We start from the raw sequence: 22,806 nt of genomic DNA on the forward strand, positions 1-22,806 counted from the left end.
CCAGCTGGTTTATGCTCCTGGAAATATCCAGCAGCATTTGCAGAAAGGGTTTGGTGGGCCATTTGTCAGCTCAGGCCGGTATCAATTGGATGTGGCGAAGCTTTTGAGCACAGCTGCAGCCGTATTTTACGGCGACCTCCCACCAGCTTGTCTTCAGTCGTGAAAAGGGAGAATGTCGATTTTATTGGCCAGTTCATAGGTCAGGAACTAATATGGCATTGTGATTCATGGTCTCATTTAACGAGAGCAGACACCAATAAATGTTTTGATCATGGATTCTCGTTTCCTTGTGTGACAGCGCGCCTGCTCTAAATCAGATCGGATGTCAGACACTGTCGCGCACATTTCCCGGAGGTCTTTCCATCAGTCCAGTGGCGTCTGCCTTAGAGAACTCGTTTGTAAATCAGGGGATCAGGAGTCATAGTGTGAACAGTGGACAGAGGCTCTCGCAATGATGAAGTCGCCACCTTCTGTCGCCGTCCGTTGCTGGGGTCGCCGGGGTCGTTGATTCCGTGTTGGTGCGCCGCGGTATTGGACATCGGATCTAAATCGATGGGCACCGCACAGTGGATCGACACGGGCTAATTGGACATGGCTTGCGGCCCTGCCGGCGGCGACAGTCACATCTCACGGCGCTAGTGAAGGGCGAAGCCCCCCCCCCCCCCCCGCAGGAACAAATGGCACGAATGCATCTTCATCCATCACCGTACCCTTGAACTACAAGGCCTTGAAACTGAGTTGTAACTTTCAATGGCAGATTGGCAGTTCATTTGCCGTTTTCCTGAAGTACTCGCCCATTTGCCAACGTCTGCCATCCATATTTATTTCCCATTTGGCGACTGACTTTGTTTTTATTGCATTTCCTTTATGTTTTAAAAGCACGTCCTAGTTCAATGCTTGCACTAGGTTGAATGAGTTTCGCGTATTTTATGTGATGAAATGTGTTCTCTTCGCGCATACTAGAAGATGTCCATATCCGATTCCGTTCATAAACGCTAAAGCTCTCTTTTTAATCTCTCTGTTTCTCTCTCTCTCTCTCTCTCTCTCTCTCTCTCTCTCTCTCTCTCTCTCTCTCTCTCTCTCTCACTCTCTCGCCTCCGTCCCGTCTCGGTCCCGTGTCTTGTCCCGGTCCCGCCATCGTCCCGTCTCCGTTCCGTCCCTCACTCGTCTCCACCCCGCCCGAGCCACGTCTCTGTGCTCCGTCTCCACCCCGCCTGAGCCCGGTCTCTGTGCTCCGTTTCCGTATCCCGTTGCACGTCGATAGCGTGCGCCCGTGATGGTTCCATGGGATGGAGCGGCCCGATCGACCCGGCTCCGACTGACGAGCCGGCCGGCCGGGCTCAACTGAGCCCCGGGGCAGACACAGCCCGATGGCGTCCACAGCGCAGCGGGGGTCGTGGAGCAGACACGTAGGGTCCGTGGTGGATGGTTTCAGATCTAATTTTAGAAGCTAAGAATGTGAAAGTCACGTGAACATTTGAATGGTTACAACCTCATGAGATCTTTATGACAGTTGAGTGATGTATAGACAAATAGATATATATTGAGTAGGAAAAACATACAGCACATGGGTGGACGCGTTTCGTCAGAGACTTTTTCAACACCCGAATATCGACATATTCGGGTGTTGAAAAAGCCTACTCAATATATATCTTTATGACAGTGTTTGGAATGGATTTCTAGCGACATTGATGCTAAGTGCATTGCATAATATTTAAAATGCACATGGCTTACGTATACTCAATGCACAACATAGCAAATGCACATTGCACATTCCTTTGTTCTAGCATAGGCTTGTAGGCTATTGCCTACTTATCAAGAAGCTTAACCCGCGCCCCACTGGGGTCTGTGTATAACACGCCCTACTGGGGGGGGGGGGGGCTATTCATAGCCCCCCCCTCTTAACTCCGAAACTACTGGGCCGATCGTCAAAATTCAAACGGCGTGTGATAGCCCCGGAAAAACTGTCGTGCGAAACCTAATTTCATTGACCTCGAGGTCACCGATGACGTCACAGGTCAGGTCAAAGTAAAAATTATTAGCATTTTGGCTTCTTCACGTTTTGGGCTCTGGCCGCCGTCTTACAAGTCAGATCAGGCTCATTTTTGGTTCACACACTCGTGAACAGATGCTCTAGATACTCTGAGGGTACCAAACTTGTACTTTGATTTTCAGGTCAAGGTCAGGTCATCACAGGTCACGAAAATATTATATCATCCGTCGGTCACGTGACACATGTTTTATGGTCCATTTAGGCCAAAAATTTCGAATTTGATGTCGGCTGTGTCATTCGAGGTCATTTTGAGTCAAATTTAGCTTAGGTCAGGTCACTTTCAGGTCAAAAAAGGTCAAATTTTGAAGTTAAAATTTTTCAACAAAAAAGGTGTCTTTTGGATGCAGTTTGAGCTCAGGAACACGATGGTGCTATTTATATTGGCGTACGATGTCAAATTCGTGCTGAAAAATTGATTTGAAAAATTAATAATTGTTAATTTTTTTTCAATAGTGCGTATAACTTGGCCATTTTTGAAGATATTTAGCTAAAACTTGCTAGAGTTAGTCATAATAATGCGTTCTATCACATATATTCCGGTTTTATCGAAAAGTCAAAAAAAAAGAAAAAATGTAAAAATATAAATTTTGAATTTTATTATATAAAATTTTTAAAATTTTCAAAATTTCGAAAATCCGAGATAGCAGTTTGATAGCGCAGTCTATTCTAAGTCCTCTCATGCAAAGAAATTGGATCTAGCTTAAAAAACTGAGCTCTTGGGAGCGATTGCCGTGGTTCAATGTTTTGCGTCGAAATCGGCCGAACATGACGTCACTCTGACGTCATTTCCGGCCGACCTATGTTAGGTACGAAGTTCAAATTTTGACACAAGGTTTCAAATTGATGCAGCCGAAGGTACTGAAAGTTTGGCGTTGATACGTCAAGCGGTTTGAAAGTGATTGCAGAAAAACGGGAGAGGGGGCTATAAATAGCCCCCCCAGTGGGGCGCGGGTTAATGAACTTACGATTTATAGTGCTTGGCGTGAAAGCAACTGTGCAGCAAAAAGCGACAACTGACAGAAAGCTGAACGCATATCACCTACGGCCTACCTGCTTCACGGCTTTGAGCTAAGCTGCTTTGCCTGACCGCTCCTGCATGGTTTCAACGTCCTCTTCTAATCCTGTCATGAACACCGCCGGTCGTCGGCCGGTGCTCGGACGGATCGTCGCTCTCGACACGTGGCTGCCGTTTTACGTGTCCGACATCCTCTCGACGGGAGAGCTACTTCAGCGCCGGCGGCATTTAGGGGACACTGCACTGCGCTGCTCTTCATTGTACCTAGATGGCCCAGCCTATCGGTGTTTGGCATGCTCTTGATGGGTGTTCTGACTTCTGAGGAATGTTAAAGCATGCCTAAAAGCGGGTGATGACAAAAATATATATAAAGATGATACCAGTAAAACGCCTTTTGGGCGAAGAACGAGCGAGCGAGATAGTGAGCCCTGCACGTGCGGAAGGGCGAGAGGGTACTTCCAACGGGCTTGTGCAAAGCACCCTTCTAACCGGTTGCTAGCGGTGTACCAAATTTGAACGCAATCGGCCCAGCCGTTCCTGAGATCTGGAGACGGCATTCTGCACGTGCGCACGTGCAAACGGGGTCCAAACTGACTTTTGCACGACACCCTACTAACTGGTCCCCAACCGTGTACCAAATTTGAGCGCAATCGGCCCAGCCGTTCTCGAGATCTGGAAGCGCCCCCTGCACGTGCGCACGTGCAGTAGCACCTTAACCGCAACACATGGGAATGCATTGCCTGGAGGGTGCCTACCTGTATGCCAAGTTTCAGCGAAATCGCCCCAGTAATTACCGAGTTATTAAAATGGGAACAAATTTGACACCTCTTATTGTTGTATTTTGCACGTGCACTGGGGGTGACCCACATGCATCGAGAGTATCCTATTTTTGGAAGAAGGGATGCTGCTACCCTACAAAAATTACCGCAAGTCAATCGCCCAAGCGGCTGCTGAGATATGAGCCTCTCAAAATCACCACTTTTGCAAAACAGCTTGAACACCCTTGACTTTTCACGTGGCACGTGCCACGACGGTCGCTGAGATGTATCAAAAGTAGTCAATTACGGGGTAGAAGGGATGGGGCTACCCAGCAAAAAAGACCGCAGGCCAATCGGTCCAGCGGTTGCTGAGATATAAGCCTCTCAAAAGCGTTACAGGCCGGGCCGGGCCGGGCCGGGCCGGGCCGGGCCGGGCCGGGCCGGGCCGCTCATACTGAGATTTTTCCCTTATATTGAAAAGACTCGCTTCGCTCGCTGCGCTCGCTCGCTCGTAATTAAATGAATGTTGGTCAGTGACAAAATGGGCATCGTTTCTACGTTAAACCAGCACGGTTTGTTAGCTCATGCGTTGGTGGCTGGTCGATGGTTTGTGCACGGTGCACTGCTCGTGTGACGTAGGGAAACTATTGACAGATCATTTCACTGACAGAAAGAGTGACAGCTGAATCGGCTGCTACAGAGCTTATTCTCGTTTTAAGTGATGCTCAAACACCGGCCGATTGTACTGACATGGGAAGGAGGCCATCCCATTTCATAGAGTATGAACTAAAAAAAAAACAAGCATACTGATACCTATTGCCATAAAATGTTAGGTCCTACGCGTTACATGCAAAGCTTGGCTAGTTTTTGCTAAGGAACAGACGCATTTTATAACGCGCAGCAATTTTCAATGTGGGGTTATTTTAATCGCTGATGACACTGGAATAAAACGTTACAACAGGCGGCTACTATCCGCACGCAGAGCGACCCGGCTGTGCCTCTGTAGGTCCGTCGCCCGGGGCCAACCGGCCGGTCAAGGCTTTGCCCCCGGGAGGTAGGCTGACCCGCTGTTGCTAGGCGACGGCCGGTGACCTGCCGGCGCGTGTAGGGGCTGAATGGGAGGCACACCCGTCCACACTCCGCAGCAGCGTTGTATAATAGCATTCCGAGTTCGTCTTATTCTGTTGTTCCTCGTCTTGTGGAAAACGTGTTAGGCAATAGTTGATCCAGCTGAACACATTTTTATTCCGTTTCGACTTGAATCATTTCCAACTAGACCGCCACTCGCCAGCCCCGCCAAAGATAATTAATATCGTAAATAAGATATAATAAATAAGATCGTGAACACATGGTTGTGTCAGCTTAGGTCACTTTTGAGTTGGATAGAGATTGCAGGGAATCGGAACTATCCCCTTATTGGCATGCCTATTGCCTACCTACTCCACGATGCCTATATAGTTCATTGTTAAAATTGCTCTAAGCGCCCGATCCATTGAGGTCCCCGGTGTCTTATATCATGTGAAATTGTGCCGTGCATATAAGGTGTTGGCTGAATCTGCGCTTTGTGATGATCTCATTATCACTTGGAGCTACATCAACCAAACTTACTCGTTTGTCTTTTTCAGCGGACAGCAGCTTTTTACTGGCCAATGCGCAGATTGTGGACTACCCGATCGTCTACTGCAACGAGACATTCTGCAAAATATCCGGCTTTAACCGAGCTGAGGTAAGAACAGTAAACTGGTGACCGTTCAGCTTGTAGCACAACAAAGCACTTCTGAAATGTATCCGGCTTCAATCGACCCGAGGCAAAACAGGAGCACCAAAGTCGTGAAGATAGGGTGTTTTTCTGTGGCTCTTTGCCATAACGATATCGATAGGTATTTGTTGACTATGGAAACTCCGGTGTTGCAACAACCAATGCCATAAAGATAGATTAATTCACAACTGCAGCATTACGTGTTTGAAATGTCAAGTAGAGACGTGTTTAAAGGGAGATAATGAGCTTCCTTTTTTCTTAAATAAAAATTACTCGACATCTATACTATTTCTACTGTAGTTTCTATAAAATATGAAAATTTCCTAGCACATTTTCGTATCTGAAAAAGGTTTTTATTTTTGCAAAAAAGAAGCAGTACTTGCAGTACTTGTAACACCCACCGAAATGCGTTGTCCTTCTCTATAAAAAAGTCGCAGTATATGGCGCTTTTGTTTCAAACAGCGACGCTTGGGTTTTTGTTTATGTTATCGCCTTGTCGTTGCTTGGTTGTAAGGATTCTAATTTGAATTAGAGTTAATTCGGTTTAGAATTAATTAGATTCTAATTCGGGGGTACATAGTGCCTAAGAGAAATGACACTGTTTACATTATTTTGCGCCACAAATGAACGGCATGCGCCAGAAACGCAGCCAAATCTTGCGATTGCGACTACGAAACCATGGTCTGGCTCGAGGAGCTCCAGAGCCAACGCCTCAGCATTCAACTCCCATCGGCAGTGCACGCCTCTGTTTGATGATGCCAAGATCCTCGACCGTGCCGCTCACCATCAGATGAGACTCCTCTTGGAGTCGGCCTACATCAGAACCGTAGGACGACGGGAGACTGTGTTAGTGTCACCAAATGATGCCAATTTGAACAGGAATTCAGGTGCTATGCTACAAGATCGCTGGCTACCCATTATCCGCAGTGCCTGCCGCTAAAAGATTGTACGATTTTGACTTGTCTTGTTTATATATTTCACGCCCCCCCCCCCCCCACTGCAATATGGCTACTTTTCTCGTGAACTTTATATCCTCCTTTTATTAATGTTATTAGTTGTGAATGTTCTAGCCTATTGATGGAGTGTTTTTGATCATTGCTATCATTTTTACTCTTTACCTATTGAATGATTTTCTTGGTCGTTTATAGTGTATTGTATATAACTGGTACCTTTGTTAGCCTATTACCTATTGATGTTGCATACATGTTTATATCACTTGCTATATATCCTAGGTAGGTCTTTATTACTATTTATCACTCTATATAACCCTTGTTATTTAACAGATTTAGATATAGTTAGAATGTATATCGCTTATGAGATATTTTCTTCTTTTTCATATATGTTAAATGTTTTATCATAGAATGTCACGTGCTATTTATCTATTTTACTATCTGTGACATGTCCTTGTCTGCCAAAGACGAATCGCCCTCAATTTTGCGACCGATACCCCCGAACCCGATTACGATACGCCGACGAAGCTTTGTAATACAATTCGAAAGCTCCGACCCGAACGATTTCTTGTGGAGTAAAGTCCTCATTCAATTATTAATAAACTTCGAGTTATGTCAAGTTTCATGTTGACACGCACAATGCAATCGACCGATTCTAGATCAAGAAGGTGTCCGATAAAGTGCTCAATTCTTCACAGTATGGCGCTATTAAAAGGGAAATCTGCTATCACTTCACGGCACTAGTTGTGGAACAAAGCCATGCTGCACATTTCCCCGATGAGAGCGGGGCGTGGCCGTGAACGATGAACCCCATGATTGATTATTTTTTGCGAACAGCCAACGGAAGAATATATTGGTTTTAAAATCACATCCGGGAAAAGATTTTACGGGCTATTCAATGATAATGATTATTCGAAGAATGAGGATACCTCGTCGCAAATTTCATTTTCCCTACATATCTTTATTTGGAGTCCCATGGAGCATTGCTAGCCAGACCTACGCTACGTTTCTATTAATTTTGTTATCGACATGCACGATAAAATGTCGATTTTTGACAAGCTTTTGATAAAGCGTTCAATTTTGCACAAAATGACACTGAAAATAAGGGATAATCCCACATAGTTTAACCCTCACCGGCACAGGGTCGTACCACAGTACAGGGTCGTACAGGGTCGTAACCCCCCTCCCCCCCCCCTGTGCTGTCGAAGGACTCAAAATGGCCTGTGCCGCGGCGAGGGTCACATCGCATGTTTTGTGGAACAGAAGGGCCGTCATTGCATATTAACCCGCGCCCCGTAGGGCTACCGGCGGACCCTACCACCCGTAGGGGGGGGGCCGTTTCGGCCCCCCCCTAAGATCTCGGAAAGTTACCGGCCGATTTTCAAAATTCAAACGGCGTTCGATAGCCCCACCCGGGAACTACCTTGTGACCAAATTTCATTGACCTAGGTCAAACCGATGACGTCACAGGTCAGGTCAAAGGTCAGATTTTCACCGTTCACAGGCATTTCAAGAAATGTGTTGTGAAATCGAGTTAATTGGTAATTTATTGAAAACCATCGATGGTACATTGTTCGTCAAACACATACTTTGCTATCTGAGGTCACTGATACCAGGTCAGGTCACAGCGAGGTCAGGTCACCGGGGTCACAATATGAAAGTGTCGTGTGATACATGTTTTATGGTCCATTTTACATGACAAATGCGATTATGTGGGTTAGGCAGCCTTTGGGGCCAGCCTAGGTCACGTTTTGGTGAAGGTCAGGTCAAGGTCAGGTCAAATAAGGTCAAATTTCAAAGTTGATATTTTTGCATAAAATGGGTATCGATTCGATGCAGCTCGTCACGGGGAGTCTAATGGTGGTCTTTGTTTTGCTCTACAAGGTCTAGAACTGCCACAAATTGAGTTTGAAAATTTGACGTCATCATTTTTGAACAGTTTTTTCGCTATAACTTGGCCAAAAAACGAGGTATCGATCTGAAATTTGGTATGTAGATAGAAGACGGTAGGTACTATCACATATATTCCGGTTTTTTCGAAACTCAAAAAACTTTTTGGATTTTTTGGCTAATATATCCAAAAAAATGCTTTTTTGATTTTTGGGGGTTAAAACTCAAAAATTTCAAAAATCCGAGATAGCAGTTTCGTAGCCCTGTCAATTCTACACCTTTTATGTCTTGATCATTTTTCTGTATCTTCAAAGCTGTAGGCCTGACAGGTCTTCTCGCGAAGGTCTTTTTTCGGTCGAAAATGACAGAACATGACGTCATTCTGACGTCATTTGTGGCCAACCTATCATAGCCTCTGGAAAAATTTTTGGTCACAATGTGTAAAATTGATGCCCGGAGGGGTCCTGAAAGTTTGGTGGCGATATCTGAAGCGGTTTAGGAGATATCGACCGAAAAGGACAGGGGGGGGCCGTTTCGGCCCCCCCCCTACGGGGCGCGGGTTAACGCAATATGGGAGCCTATCAGAGCGGCGTGTACTGTGTGCAGATTTGTTGCTTTTGCCAAGAAGAAAGGGAACGATAAATTGAATCAAGAATCATGCATGATACTAAATTTCATGAACTATCTAATGCTATTTATTATTCGAAGAACAATAACGCTGTTTTGTTGCAGCCTTTCAACTTTCTTGTTCATAGTTCGCGCCTCGCGGCTCATTCGGCATTGCTGGGCCTGACAACAATAAACTTTGAGTTTTAGTATCAAGTTTTCCTATTGACGCGCAAAATAAAATGTCAATTCTAGATAGCTGGTCGATAAAGCACTAATTTCTACGCAGTATAATGTTATTAAAAAGGGAAAAATATGATGGAACTCCTCCGCACTTTTGTGAAACAAAACGATGTCGCATATTTTCGTGACGGGAGCGTGGCGGATCCCGCGTGCGAATATATGCCGGCTGATGTTTCTTGCCAACAAACGTAACAATAATTGGTTTGTAGAATCGTGTCCTGGAATAAATTTTGCTAGCTATTCAATGATGCTAATTATTACAAGAATGAGAATGGTATCTGGTCGCAGACTTCATTTTCTTTTTGTCTTTATTTGGAGATTCATGGTGCTTTGTTGGCCAGACTTTGTATTTGCAGGTCTGGCAAGTATTTCTCTATGAGCGTTCGAATTCCGATAGGTAGGTATGTAGGGAAAATAAAATTTTCAACGATAGGTATACCATTTTTGTTCTTCGAACTAATATCATTTGATACCCCGTAGAATATATTCTAGGAAGTGATTCTATATGAAGAACCAGGGTACTTTTCCCTTGTTTATTAGCAGCAAACAATCGAACGGCATACATCGTTCGTGGCGGGGCCCCACTCCCCTCGCAAAACTATATAACATCCTTTTGTTCCACAAATAGTGCGGTGAAGTGATAGCCGATTTATCCTTTTCAACAGTGCCATACTGCGTAGAATTGAATGTTTCATTGCACAACCATCTAGAATCGACATTTCATTTTCCGCATCGATTTGAAAACTTGGTGCGAACTCGAAGATTATTGTTGTCAGGCCAGCAATGCCGAATAGGTAACCTGGGAAATATTAACGAGTAAGGAAATTGAAATCTGCGACAAGATGTTATTTTAATTCTTCAAATAATTGGTAGTATTGAATAGCCCGTTAGATTTGGTACCATATGTGATTCTAGATTGAATTTACTATTGCCTTGCTTGTTGGCAAAAGCAATAAATCTGCACACATCGCACGCCGCCCTGGACGCACCCACTGCATTAAAATGCAACGTCGGCTTGACACTCCTTCTGTTCCACAAAAAATGCGATCAAGTGATGGCGGATAATCCCTCGAATTTGGTGTCATTCTGTGTAGAATTGAACGCTGTATCTCATGCTTGTCTAGAATCGACATTTTATCGTGCACGTCCATAAGAAATTGATAGAAGCTGTATGCCAGAATTGAAGAATGTATAGCCAGTAGTGCCCAATGGGCCTCTAAATAAAGACAAATAGGAACCATGAAATCTGCGACGAGATATCATGCTCATTCTTCGAATAATCAGTATAATTGAATAGCCCGTAAAATGTGTTCCAAGATGCGATTCTAGAACCAATGTACTATTCCCTTATTTATTGGCAACAAACAATCAATTAGCACGCATCGTTCCCGGTGGCGCCCCGCTCCCATCGCAAATATATGCAATATCCTTTTGTTGCACAAATAGTGCGGAGAAGTGATAGCCGATTTATCCTTTTCAGTAGTGCCATGTTGTGTAGAATTGAGCACTTTATTGAACAGCCATCTAGAATTTACATTTCATTGTGCGCATCAACATGAAAACTTGGTGCGAACTCGAAGATTATTGTTGCCAGGTCAGCAATGCCGAATAGGTAACCTGGGAAATATTAACGAATAAGCAAATTGAAATCTGCGACGAGATGTTATTTTAATTTTTCGATTGATTAGTAGCATTGAATAGCCCGTTAAATTTAGTACCAAACATGATTCTAGATTGAATTTACTATTACCTTGCTTGCTGGCAAAAACAATAAATATTCACACATCGCACGCCGCCCTGGACGCACCCATTGCATTAAAATGCAACGTCGGCTCGACACTCCTTCTGTTCCACAAAAAGTGCGACGAAGTGATGGCGGATAATCCCTAGAATTTGGTGTCATTCTATGTAGAATTGAACGCTGTATCTTATGCTTGTCTAGAATCGACATTTTATCGTGCACGTCCATAAGAAATTGATAGAAGCTGTATGCCAGAATTGAAGAATGTATAGCCAGCAGTGCCCAATGGGCCTCTAAATAAAGACAAATAGGAACCATGAAATCTGCGACGAGATATCATGCTCATTCTTCGAATAATCAGTATAATTGAATAGCCCGTAAAATGTGTTCCAAGATGCGATTCTAGAACCAATGTACTATTCCCTTATTTATTGGCAACAAACAATCAAGTAGCATGCATCGTTCCCGGTGGCGCCCCGCTCCCATCGCAAATATATGCAATATCCTTTTGTTGCACAAATAGTGCGGAGAAGTGATAGCCGATTTATCCTTTTCAGTAGTGCCATGTTGTGTAGAATTGAGCACTTTATTGAACAGCCATCTAGAATCTACAATTCATTGTGCGCATCAATATGAAAACGTGGTGCGAACTCGAAGATTATTGTTGCCAGGTCAGCAATGCCGAATAGGTAACCTGGGAAATGTTAACGAATAAGCAAATTGAAATCTGCGACGAGATGTTATTTTAATTTTTCGATTGATTAGGCGCATTGAATAGCCCGTTAAATTTAGTACCAAACATGATTCTAGATTGAATTTACTATTGCCTTGCTTGTTGGCAAAATCAATAAATATGCACACATCGCACGCCGCCCTGGACGCACCCATTGTATTAAAATGCAACGTCGGCTCGACACTCCTTCTGTTCCACAAAAAGTGCGATGAAGTGATGGCGGATAATCCCTCGAATTTGGTGTCATTCTGTGTAGAATTGAACGCTCTAACGAATGGTTATCTAGAATCGACATTTTATCGTGCACGCCAATAAAAATTGATAAAAGCTTATGTATGGCCAGGAGTGCTCATGGTCCTCCAAATAAACACAAGTAGGAAAAATAAAATCTGCGACGAGTTATCATTCTCATTCCTCGAATAGCCGGTATCATTAAAAAGCCCGTAAAATGTATTCCCGGGCATGATTATAGAACCAACGTATTATTCCTTTGTTTATTGGCAACAAACAATCGAGTAGCATACCTACATCGTTCGTCGCGGGCCCCACTCCTCTCGCGAAACGATGTAACATCGTTCTAATTCACAAACAGTGCGGTGAAGTGATAGCAGAATTATCCTTTTCAGCAGTGCCATATTGTGAAGAATTGATTGCTTTATTTAACAGCTATCTAGAATCTACACAACATTTTGCTCATCGATATGAAAACTTGGTGCGAACCTCGAAGGTTATGGTTGGTGGGCGAGCGACGCCGAATAGGTTTAAGCCGGGAAGTATTAACGAGTAAGGAAATTGAAATCTGCGACGAGATGTTATTCTAACTCTTCGAAAAATTAGCAGCATTGAATAGCCCCTTGAATTTAGAACCCAACATGATTCTAGATTGAATTCACCATTGCCTTGCTTGTTGGCAAAAGCAATAAATATGCACACATCGCACGCCGCCCTGAACGCACCCATTGCATTAAAATGCAACGTCGGCTCGACACTCCTTCTGTTCCACAAAAAGTGCGATGAAGTGATGGCGGATAATCCCTCGAATTTGGTGTCATTCTGTGTAGAATTGAACGCTGTATCGAATGCTTGTCTAGAATCGACATTTTATCGTCCACGCCAATAAAACTTGATAAAAGCTGTATGCCGGAATTGAAGAATGTATAGCCAGCAGTGCCCAATGGGGCTCTAAATAAAGACAAATAGGAACCATGAAAACTGCGACGAGATATCATGCTCATTCTTCGAATAATCAGTATAATTGAATAGCCCGTAAAATGTGTTCCAAGATGCGATTCTAGAACCAATGTACTATTCCCTTATTTATTGGCAACAAACAATCAAGTAGCATGCATCGTTCCCGGTGGCGCCCCGCTCCCATCGCAAATATATGCAATATCCTTTTGTTGCACAAATAGTGCTGAGAAGTGATAGCCGATTTATCCTTTTCAATAGTGCCATGTTGTGTAGAATTGAGCACTTCATTGAACAGCCATCTAGAATCTACATTTCATTGTGCGCATCAATATGAAAACTTGGTGCGAACTCGAAGATTATTGTTGCCAGGTCAGCAATGCCGAATAGGTAACCTGGGAAATATTAACGAATAAGCAAATTGAAATCTGCGACGAGATGTTATTTTAATTTTTCGATTGATTAGTAGCATTGAATAGCCCGTTAAATTTAGTACCAAACATGATTCTAGATTGAATTTACTATTGCCTTGCTTGTTGGCAAAATCAATAAATATTCACACATTGCACGCCGCCCTGGACGCACCCATTGCATTAAAATGCAACGTCGGCTCGACACTCCTTCTGTTCCACAAAAAGTGCGACGAAGTGATGGCGGATAATCCCTCGAATTTGGTGTCATTCTGTATAGAATTGACGCTGTATCTTATGCTTGTCTAGAATCGACATTTTATCGTGCACGTCCATAAGAAATTGATAGAAGCTGTATGCCAGAATTGAAGAATGTATAGCCAGAAGTGCCCAATGAACCTCTAAATAAAGACAAATAGGAACCATGAAATCTGCGACGAGATATCATGCTCATGCTTCGAATAATCAGTATAATTGAATAGCCCGTAAAATGTGTTCCAAGATGCGATTCTAGAACCAATGTACTATTCTCTTATTTATTGGCAGCAAACAATCAATTAGCATGCATCGTTCCCGGTGGCGCCCCGCTCCCATCGCAAATATATGCAATATCCTTTTGTTGCACAAATAGTGCGGAGAAGTGAAAGCCGATTTATCCTTTTCAGTAGTGCCATGTTGTGTAGAATTGAGCACTTTATTGAACAGCCATCTAGAATCTACATTTCATTGTGCGCATCAATATGAAAACTTGGTGCGAGCTCGAAGATTATTGTTGCCAGGTCAGCAACGCCGAATAGGTAACCTGGGAAATATTAACGAATAAGCAATTTGAATTCTGCGACGAGATGTTATTTTAATTTTTCGATTGATTAGTAGCATTGAATAGCCCGTTAAATTTAGTACCAAACATGATTCTAGATTGAATTTACTATTGCCTTGCTTGTTGGCAAAATTAATAAATATGCACACATCGCACGCCGCCCTGGACGCACCCATTGTATTAAAATGCAACGTCGGCTCGACACTCCTTCTGTTCCACAAAAAGTGCGATGAAGTGATGGCGGATAATCCCTCGAATTCGGTGTCATTCTGTGTAGATTTGAACGCTCTAACGAATGCTTATCTAGAATCGACATTTTATCGTGCACGCCAATAAAAATTGATAAAAGCTTATGTATGGCCAGCTGTGCTCATGGTCCTCCAAATAAACACAAGTAGGAAAAATAAAATCTGCGACGAGTTATCATTCTCATTCCTCGAATAGCTGGTATCATTAAAAAAAACCGTAAAATGTATTCCCGGACACGATTATAGAACCAACGTATTATTCCTTTGTTTATTGGCAACAAACAATCGAGTAGCATACCTACATCGTTCGTCGCGGGGCCCCACTCCTCCGCGAAACGATGTAACATCGTTCTAATTCACAAATAGTGCGGTGAAGTGATAGCAGAATTATCCTTTTCAGCAGTGCCATATTGTGTAGAATTGATTGCTTTATTTAACAGCTATCTAGAATCTACACATCATTTAGCTCATCGATATGAAAACTTGGTGCGAACCTCTAAGGCTATGGTTGGTGGGCGAGCAACGCCGAATAGATATAAGCCGGGAAATATTAACGAGTAAGGAAATTGAAATCTGCGACGAGATGTTATTCTAATTCTTCGAAAAATTAGCAGCATTGAATAGCCCCTTGAATTTAGAACCCAACATGATTCTAGATTGAATTCACCATTGCCTTGTTTGTTGACAAAAGCAATAAATATGCACACATCGCACGCCGCCCTGAACGCACCCATTGCATTAAAATGCAACGTCGGCTCGACACTCCTTCTGTTCCACAAAAAGTGCGATGAAGTGATGGCGGATAATCCCTCGAATTTGGTGTCATTCTGTGTAGAATTGAACGCTGTATCGAATGCTTGTCTAGAATCGACATTTTATCGTCCACGCCAATAAAACTTGATAAAAGCTTATGTATGGCCAGCAGTGCTCCATGGGCCTCCAAGTAAAGACAAGCAGGAAAAATAAAGCCGGTATCATTAATAAGCCGGTAGGATGTGTTCCCGGACAAGATTTTGGAACCAACGTATTATTCTTTTGTTTATTGGCAACAATCAATTAGCATGCATCGTTCGCGGCGGCGCCCCGCTCCCATCGCAAATAGGTATGCAATATCCTTTTGTTCCACTAATAGTGCGGTGAAGGGATTGCAGATTTATCCTTTTTTCAAAAGTGCCATATTGTGTAGAATTGAGCACTTTATTGGACAGCCATCTAGAATCGACATTTCATTGTGCGCATCAACATGAAACTTGACGCAAACTCGAAGGTTTATGTTGTCAGACGAGCAATGCCGAATAAGTACCTACTACATGCCTAACCTGGGAAATATTAACCCTATTAGTGGCAGGGGGGGGGGGTTGTTTTTATCCACCCCTCAGGTTTTTCGGGAATATCTCCGAAACAGCTGAAGCTACGATGCTGAAATTTTCTGACTTTTCCTAAAACTAAATTGGGCACATTCCCTGAAAATTTCAAGTTCATAACTTTACCAGGGGCGGCTCCAGAGCACTGGGAATTGGGGGTCCTATTCGTGAAGCGAGTCATTTGGGCGAAGATCACGATGCTGCACCAGTTTTACGAACAGTGAATGAAAGGTATCATGTGATAACATATACAAAGTTATTGTGCATCCTCTTTTGACACGTTTTTGCTATAATAGGCGGATCCAGGCGTCCAAAAAGGGGGGTTATTTTTTACCTCCCAACATAGGTGCCCTGACACCGCCTATGCATGACCAATACAATTTTAGTCGTTCTCTCATAAGAAAATTGTAACATAACAAGACCATTGCCACCCTTTTTAGAAACAGTACCAACAAAAACCTTATTTACTATACTTTTTGTGTACCCCCAATCTCAATGATCTGTATCCGCCTATGATTTTTGAAAATGCATATTTTTAGGATCCATGTGAATTCCTGGTTCATTCTCTATCGATCGGCAAAAATTACGTTAAGATTGGTTCAGAAACCTGGCCGTGATAAACAGTCTAAAATGTATCTGCAATTTGCCCGTTTTTACCCCCCTCTACCCCCCTATTGACATTTTTTAATTTTATTTTTTTTAGAAATGTAGATCTCGTTGAGCCAAATCGAATGCCGTTTGAATTTTGAAAATCGGCCGGTTGGATCTCGAGATATCAAGGGGGGTCGTAAACAGCCCCCCCCCCCCCCCCTGCCACTAATATGGGGTAGCCAGGAGCCTGCCACTAATAGGGTTAACGAGTAAGCAAATTGAAATCTGCGACGTGATGCTACTTTAATTCTTCGAATAATTAGTAACATTGAATAGCCCGTTAAATTTAGTACCAAACATGATTCTAGAATCAATTTACTATTGCCTTGCTTGTTGGCAAAAGCAATAAATCTGTACATATCGCACGCCGCCTTGCTACGCTCCCATTGCGTTAGCATGCAACGTCGCCTCGACATTCTTTCTGTTCCACAAAAAGTGCGATGAAGTGATGGCAGATAATCTCTTAAATTTAGTGTCATTCTGTGTAGAATTAAGCGCTGTATCGAATGCTAATCTAGAATCGTATGTCATTGGTGTCCGTCTAGGCAAAGTTCCACTGCAAACTTGAATTTTCGCTTCGGAGCGGTCGCCGACGGGCCGAGCGTCACGTGACCCTAATCTCAGGAGCCGGTCAAGGTCACATGACCAGAGATCGGTCAGTAGTTCTCAGATTTACCGCTAGAGTAGCGCCACTTGTATCGATGTCCGCCCTTGGACCGTAACGCTATCCGCTCGGTTCGCGGCGATTGGAGCGGGCGCGGCGCCCCGGCAGCGCGGTAGCGGCGGGCGCGCCAGCAGTGGGCGCCGCTGCTTTACGGCGTGTCACTTCTGCGGCCGGCTTCCAGATCCTCCTTTGCGCCCGCCACAGATGGATGGCCGCATACGGCCGGCATCCGAGCCCGGTTCCGAGGCAGTTTGTTTTCGTTTAAGGTGAATACAGCAGACAATATGTTTCCTTCTCGCCAGCAGAACAAATGGGAAAGGCATGAAGATATCTGAAAAACATGAGTCGATGTTTGCACAGTAGGTGGTGCTCTCTGTTGCCTTTTATAAAGTGTGTCATTCCAGAACGTACAAAGTCGCCGTTACAATTATTGCTAGGATACACCCAAGTGTCGAAGACCTTCTCAATTCAGTTTCTATCTATTTCTTGTTCAGATGCGCGTGACATTTGGTCATTGCTGAAATTTTCAGAAACCATTTGACAATTACTTCTTCGTAGGTATATACATTTAACTAAAAAGGCTTTTTTGTTGCCGTCAGAGGTAAGGAGCGTTCTTTTTTTATAGCAAAAGTCTCTGGCTACTACCCCTGAAGTGTTAATTCAGCAGTCAGCACAATGCAACTGTATCACGCAACCACCACAACATTGATTCGTTCAGGCTGGTTTCATTATCCGCTGTTGCGAACAGGGGTCATCATGGCGGGAAATAACTAGCGTTCCTGGAGATCCATCGGTAGCTGCCCATTTCCGATATCATTTGTTTATCGGAGTGATTGATGTGACGTAGGATAGCCACCGAGACCCGGTCGCGGCTGGTCAGAGGCCGCGCCGCGGCATGGGGCGACTCGCAGTGCCCCAACGGCCATCACTTACCGGTTGTCTTACGTTCGTCCTAATACCGTATCTCCAACTGGTGACGTCAGTGGCGCTGATGACGTCAGAGAGATAATTAGCTACAGGATATATAGACTGGCCTGCATGCATTTCCGATAGGGAGTACCGCTATAGGTACAACACATATCGCCATTCGCCGCCGTTTCATGCGTGAGAACGGTTTGGGTTGAACGGTTTGGAGAGAAAATTGAGTCGGATTATCGTTTACATCACGGAGTTTATTGGCCTGAGAGGAAGCATGTGTTGCCGCGTCTGAGTCATAGTGATGCCATCCATGCGTGCCTACTCTGCGACGGTTGCGCTTCTCGATCGTATACCGTGGGACACTTTTCGTATCGTACTTTATACATCTGACATCCGTGGCCGACATGAAGCTAGCCCCAGCATTGGCCTCGCTAACTCTCGCAGCTGCTTCCGGCTGGTGACCAGCTCTCGCCCCGACTTTTTCCGAGAAATGCGCCACTTCTCCGACCACTATTGGTGCGCCATCGATTGCCTTGACCGCGCCACTTAGCGGACGACCACCGAAGGCGAATGAGACGCGCAAGGGTGAGCCTCCGGAATCGGTAGCGTGAAGCGCCTATGTAACTAGGTCACTGTTCGGAGACAGGCGTAATCATTTGTGGCAACATACGCTTGCTACTGCATGAATAGGGTTGCAGTTAGCAAATAGAAAATTAACTCCAGAAATGTTGGTACTAATCGGAGCATTTGTTAAGTCCCCTGAGCCGTAATTTATATGTGATTTGGTAGTTACTTATTTAGTTTTGCGTGCGTCGGTGGCTTACTTATTTCCCATGGGCGTTAGAAGTAAAAGTATTTCCTCATTCCAGAAAGCTCTCCACCCTGTTTTAATTATTGCAATGACTTGTACTGGACTGATTGTAAAGTGGAGGCCTCACTTCGCGTCCGTCGTACAGTCCCACAGGTTTAGCAATTACATTGCCGCTAAGTTGATCAGATAAAGAAAACCTCCTCGCTTGCACGTGGTATGTCGTGACACTTTAATTCAGACACTAGCCGCTAGCGAGCTCTGATTTGTCGCTTCGTCGTTCAGCTAATGGTCTGTGTTTGTGACGCATAACTACACAGCCGATTATCCGTCACGGAATGGGGCTGGTATATACGGGTTAGTCCACGCGGCCGTGACCTGATACAGAGGGCAGACGGTGGGCCACGGGTGACTCACCATGGATTGAAGGGACGAGTGTTTTAGAGCGATGGCCCGACTCTCAAGAAGTTTTAGGTGGGGTAACAGGAGCTTGAAACGCGTAGAGCTCTTGCTCTTTGCTGTCATTTATTTTACCGATCGGGCTGATCGGATTGAAAAAGCTCGGTGATTTATAGAAAATGGATTGGAATGGTTCGTTGATCTATAGAATATGTTTAAGCTACCAGAGGATCGCTTGCCGAGACATTCGTGGTCCATGTATTGGTGCGAGTCTGATTTGTTTATGCACGTTTTTGTGTGTATGTACCCGGCTTTCGAAAATTATAACTCCTATTTATGCAGGTACATGAACATTATACGTACAAAAATGATGCAGTTATATATAATGTATTAAGCTCACGCTAAGCATTATTTAAGAACGAGATTCTTTCAGCATTCAGGGCATTGTGTTAATGTTCCTTTTAGCAACGGCTAGCAATAGAAGCACGGCTTATTGCCTAATTGGCCTTTGACACAGGCCCACAACGGCGAAGCGGTTGGATGCGGCCCTGCAGTCGATTGATGAGCTGCCGGAATAGAAGGCGATAACCACGCCAGGGCTCGCTGATTATCTTCAGCCATATTTCCGTACCTAATGGCACTCGTTCATTTTAGGAGGATGAAATGCGCCTGAATTTCTGAGACCCGATCCGAAGCTGAATATGGCCTCCATATTGACATTGAATATTCATCCAGCTGGACAACTGAAATCCAACTATCGTGAACACTTATCCGCGATGACCCGCGCTAAACGTCTGTCATTGGAAATATGCGGCTATTGACTCGGTGGGCGAGCTGAAACTGCAGCCGTGAGGGGCCGACAGTGGCCGCTATCAGCCGGACGGTCTGTTGGCGGCCCAAGTTGCACCGATTTATTACCGTACATTTATCTGCAACTGGCTGAGAAGTTGGCTGCTAAATAACGACAGAGTGACGGGCAGACTGATACACATTGATGCATCAGGAATCAATGCCCGCGAGTCTGTAGCTCTCGATGGACAAAAAAGGAACTTCTTATCTTTTTAATAAGTAAGGACATTGTTCCACGATACCATCTGAATCAATGAAATGCCAACTGGATATGATTTACGCTAGATCGAAGCAGTGGTTAGACCGCTCCTCCACCTGCCTTGGTAGGTCTGCTCTCGAATCCAGATGCAGTGGATAAGTATTTCATCAGGTTTAGGACGTTGACATTCTTCTCGACGGCGTCTGTGGGAAGAAGCCAACCCCAGCTGTCCGCTCACCATCCCCAACCTACATGAGTGAGACAATCCCCAATCGTTCAACCGGTCAATTGACACAGTGACCCCAGCTGGTCATTCGTCCACATCCTTCAGCTGACCGTCCCCAGCCATTGGTCGTCTGACCCCACCAGGTTATTCTCGCAGTGGCTGTGCTCCCCTCCGGCCAATCGGCCGGGCCCCTCGTCGGCGGCGGGGGCCGCGGTGGCGATGGGTGATCTATTATGCACCTGCCTTCGGCGAGTAAGCGTCGGTCGACGATGTGCGCTGCATACGTCGACACGGTCCGGCCGACGGCCAATCTGCCCCGCAGCCCCGAGCGATGGATCCACGCTGTGTGAACTGAGGCGTCCGAGAGGTCAGAATTTTAGCTGGGAAGGGTTGGAATCGGGAGGTCAAGGCTTGGTATGGTGTCAACTCTACTTCGTGAATGTATCAACTATCAGTCATGCATAGAAATGTGTGAGCATGTAAACCACAACAAACAGCCCAGACATAACGGTCCCTAAGCGATTTGCTGGCTATTGTACGTCATTAACCCCCATGTTTTGTCGCATTCCGTGGCATACCTGTTCGACCTCTAATCAAATGCCGCGGTACCGGTGACCACCCGCCGGTACGGCCGTGTTTCTCGAGCAGTTATCGATCCGCAGAATTAGGGCGGCTGATACGGTGCCGGCACGAGCCGACATCACGCAGGACGTGTAATGACCTCACAGGTACCACTGATGACGTCATTAGGGGCACCGGCGAGGTCGTGGCAGTAATACCCAACTATATGACTGGAGGCAATAAAGTTCTTTGTCATTCCGTGTTGAGATTCAGTTATGGGAAGGAACTGCGTCAGGTATGCAGCAGGGTGCCATGAAACATATGTGGCTGACCTCCTAGTAAGGCTTGGCTGGAATGCTGCACGAAAACCTTTCGCTTTGTTTTGTTGTTCAGTTACAGTCTTTCGGCCCAGTAAGATAAACACAGCCTGCAGAGCCATGGGTTGAGAAGATGACAGGGAGACGTAGGCCTGAAGGGAATTACCGTAGTGTGGTGCTGCACCACGGGTCATCTAATCCTAGTGACCGAGCCGCATTGTCACTCAGAATGGAAGTTGACTCAGCCCGAGTGGCGAGCTGACAAACGACGGCTGAAATCGAGGATGGAGAAACGCCGTATGAATTTTGACCGATCAGAAAGTAGGCCGTAAACTGGGTCTGATTAATCGAGCAGCAGTTCGGTCAAAAGGTGATTATTCTGACCAAAGCCCCATGAATTACAGGGTCTTTCATAATGAATGTTACTTTTAAACATTTAGTTAGGAGCTCTTAATTTATCACTTCCGCGTGAATTTTATATGCGTATTGTTGCAAATTGATTAGGGTTTTGTCCCAAAAAATAAAAAAATTACAACGCCAATTTTCCTTCACGGAAAAGCAGAGTATGTCGACACTACTAAAACGCATTACGGATTACGGTCGACGGACAAGTCTTTATCCATTGGCTCTCCCTGGTCAACACTGAACGGGGTGGCTTACGTCAGGCTGCTCAAGGAATGCTTCTGCCTCAGGTCAGGGACAAGGTTCAAAGAGACGGTCTGTGGTTCCAGCAGGATGGTGCCACAGTGCACACCACGGCAGCTGTTGCGCCAGTGGCTGATCGAGAATTTCGAAGAACGCGTTATCAGCCGCCTCACCGAGCGACCATGGCCACCACGGAGTCCTGACCTCTCCCCGCTGGACTATTGGTTTTGGGGAGTCGCATTGGCAGATCTGAGACAAAACCCTCCTGCAGCCATCCACTGCGAACCAGTGGAAAGGTTTGCTGGAAGCCTGGACCCAGACGTTGTGAGGCGCGGGGTGCGACACCTTCGTCAGAGGGCCGAAACGTGTGCCTTAATTAAGGGCGATACAGTGGAAAATTCCTGAGGAGCATTAAAATGAAAGTTGTGTGTGCAAAAACGCTAATGTGTTTCTGCTTCATGTGATGGTACATATTACATGAGGAACATATATGTCCTGAGAAATAGCTCTTTCAAAAGTAACATTCATTATGAAAGACCCTGTAGGTCTCTGACGTCTTTGGTGACGTGAAGCACAGTCTAGGAACCCTCCATTCCAGGAACTGTGTATGGTATAGGTCTGACCTACCGATGACCGAAAGGTCACCACCGAACCCACTGAACGATCCCCACCTGACCCACTAAAAGGTCGCCGTCTGACCTACTAAAAGGTCATCGTTTGACCCACCGAAATGTCACCGTTTGACCCACCGGAAGATCGCCACATGACCCACCGAAGATCGCCACTTCACC

At 45.0% G+C, this 22,806-nt stretch overlaps 1 protein-coding gene across 2 annotated transcripts in view; it reads left to right on the forward strand.

The window, feature by feature from the left end:
- Window positions 1-22,806, forward strand: part of LOC122389951 (potassium voltage-gated channel protein eag-like) — a 63,974-nt gene that overhangs the window by 14,455 nt on the left and 26,713 nt on the right. For both annotated transcript variants that reach the window (XM_043382464.1, XM_043382465.1), the window contains exon 3: window positions 5,452-5,552. In XM_043382464.1, coding sequence (XP_043238399.1) covers window positions 5,452-5,552 — 101 coding nt within the window. The remainder of the gene's footprint in view (window positions 1-5,451; window positions 5,553-22,806) is intronic.

The sequence above is a fragment of the Amphibalanus amphitrite genome, unplaced genomic scaffold, assembly GCF_019059575.1.
Source record: "Amphibalanus amphitrite isolate SeventyFive unplaced genomic scaffold, NRLGWU_Aamphi_draft 000377F_arrow, whole genome shotgun sequence".
Taxonomy (NCBI): domain Eukaryota; kingdom Metazoa; phylum Arthropoda; class Thecostraca; order Balanomorpha; family Balanidae; genus Amphibalanus; species Amphibalanus amphitrite.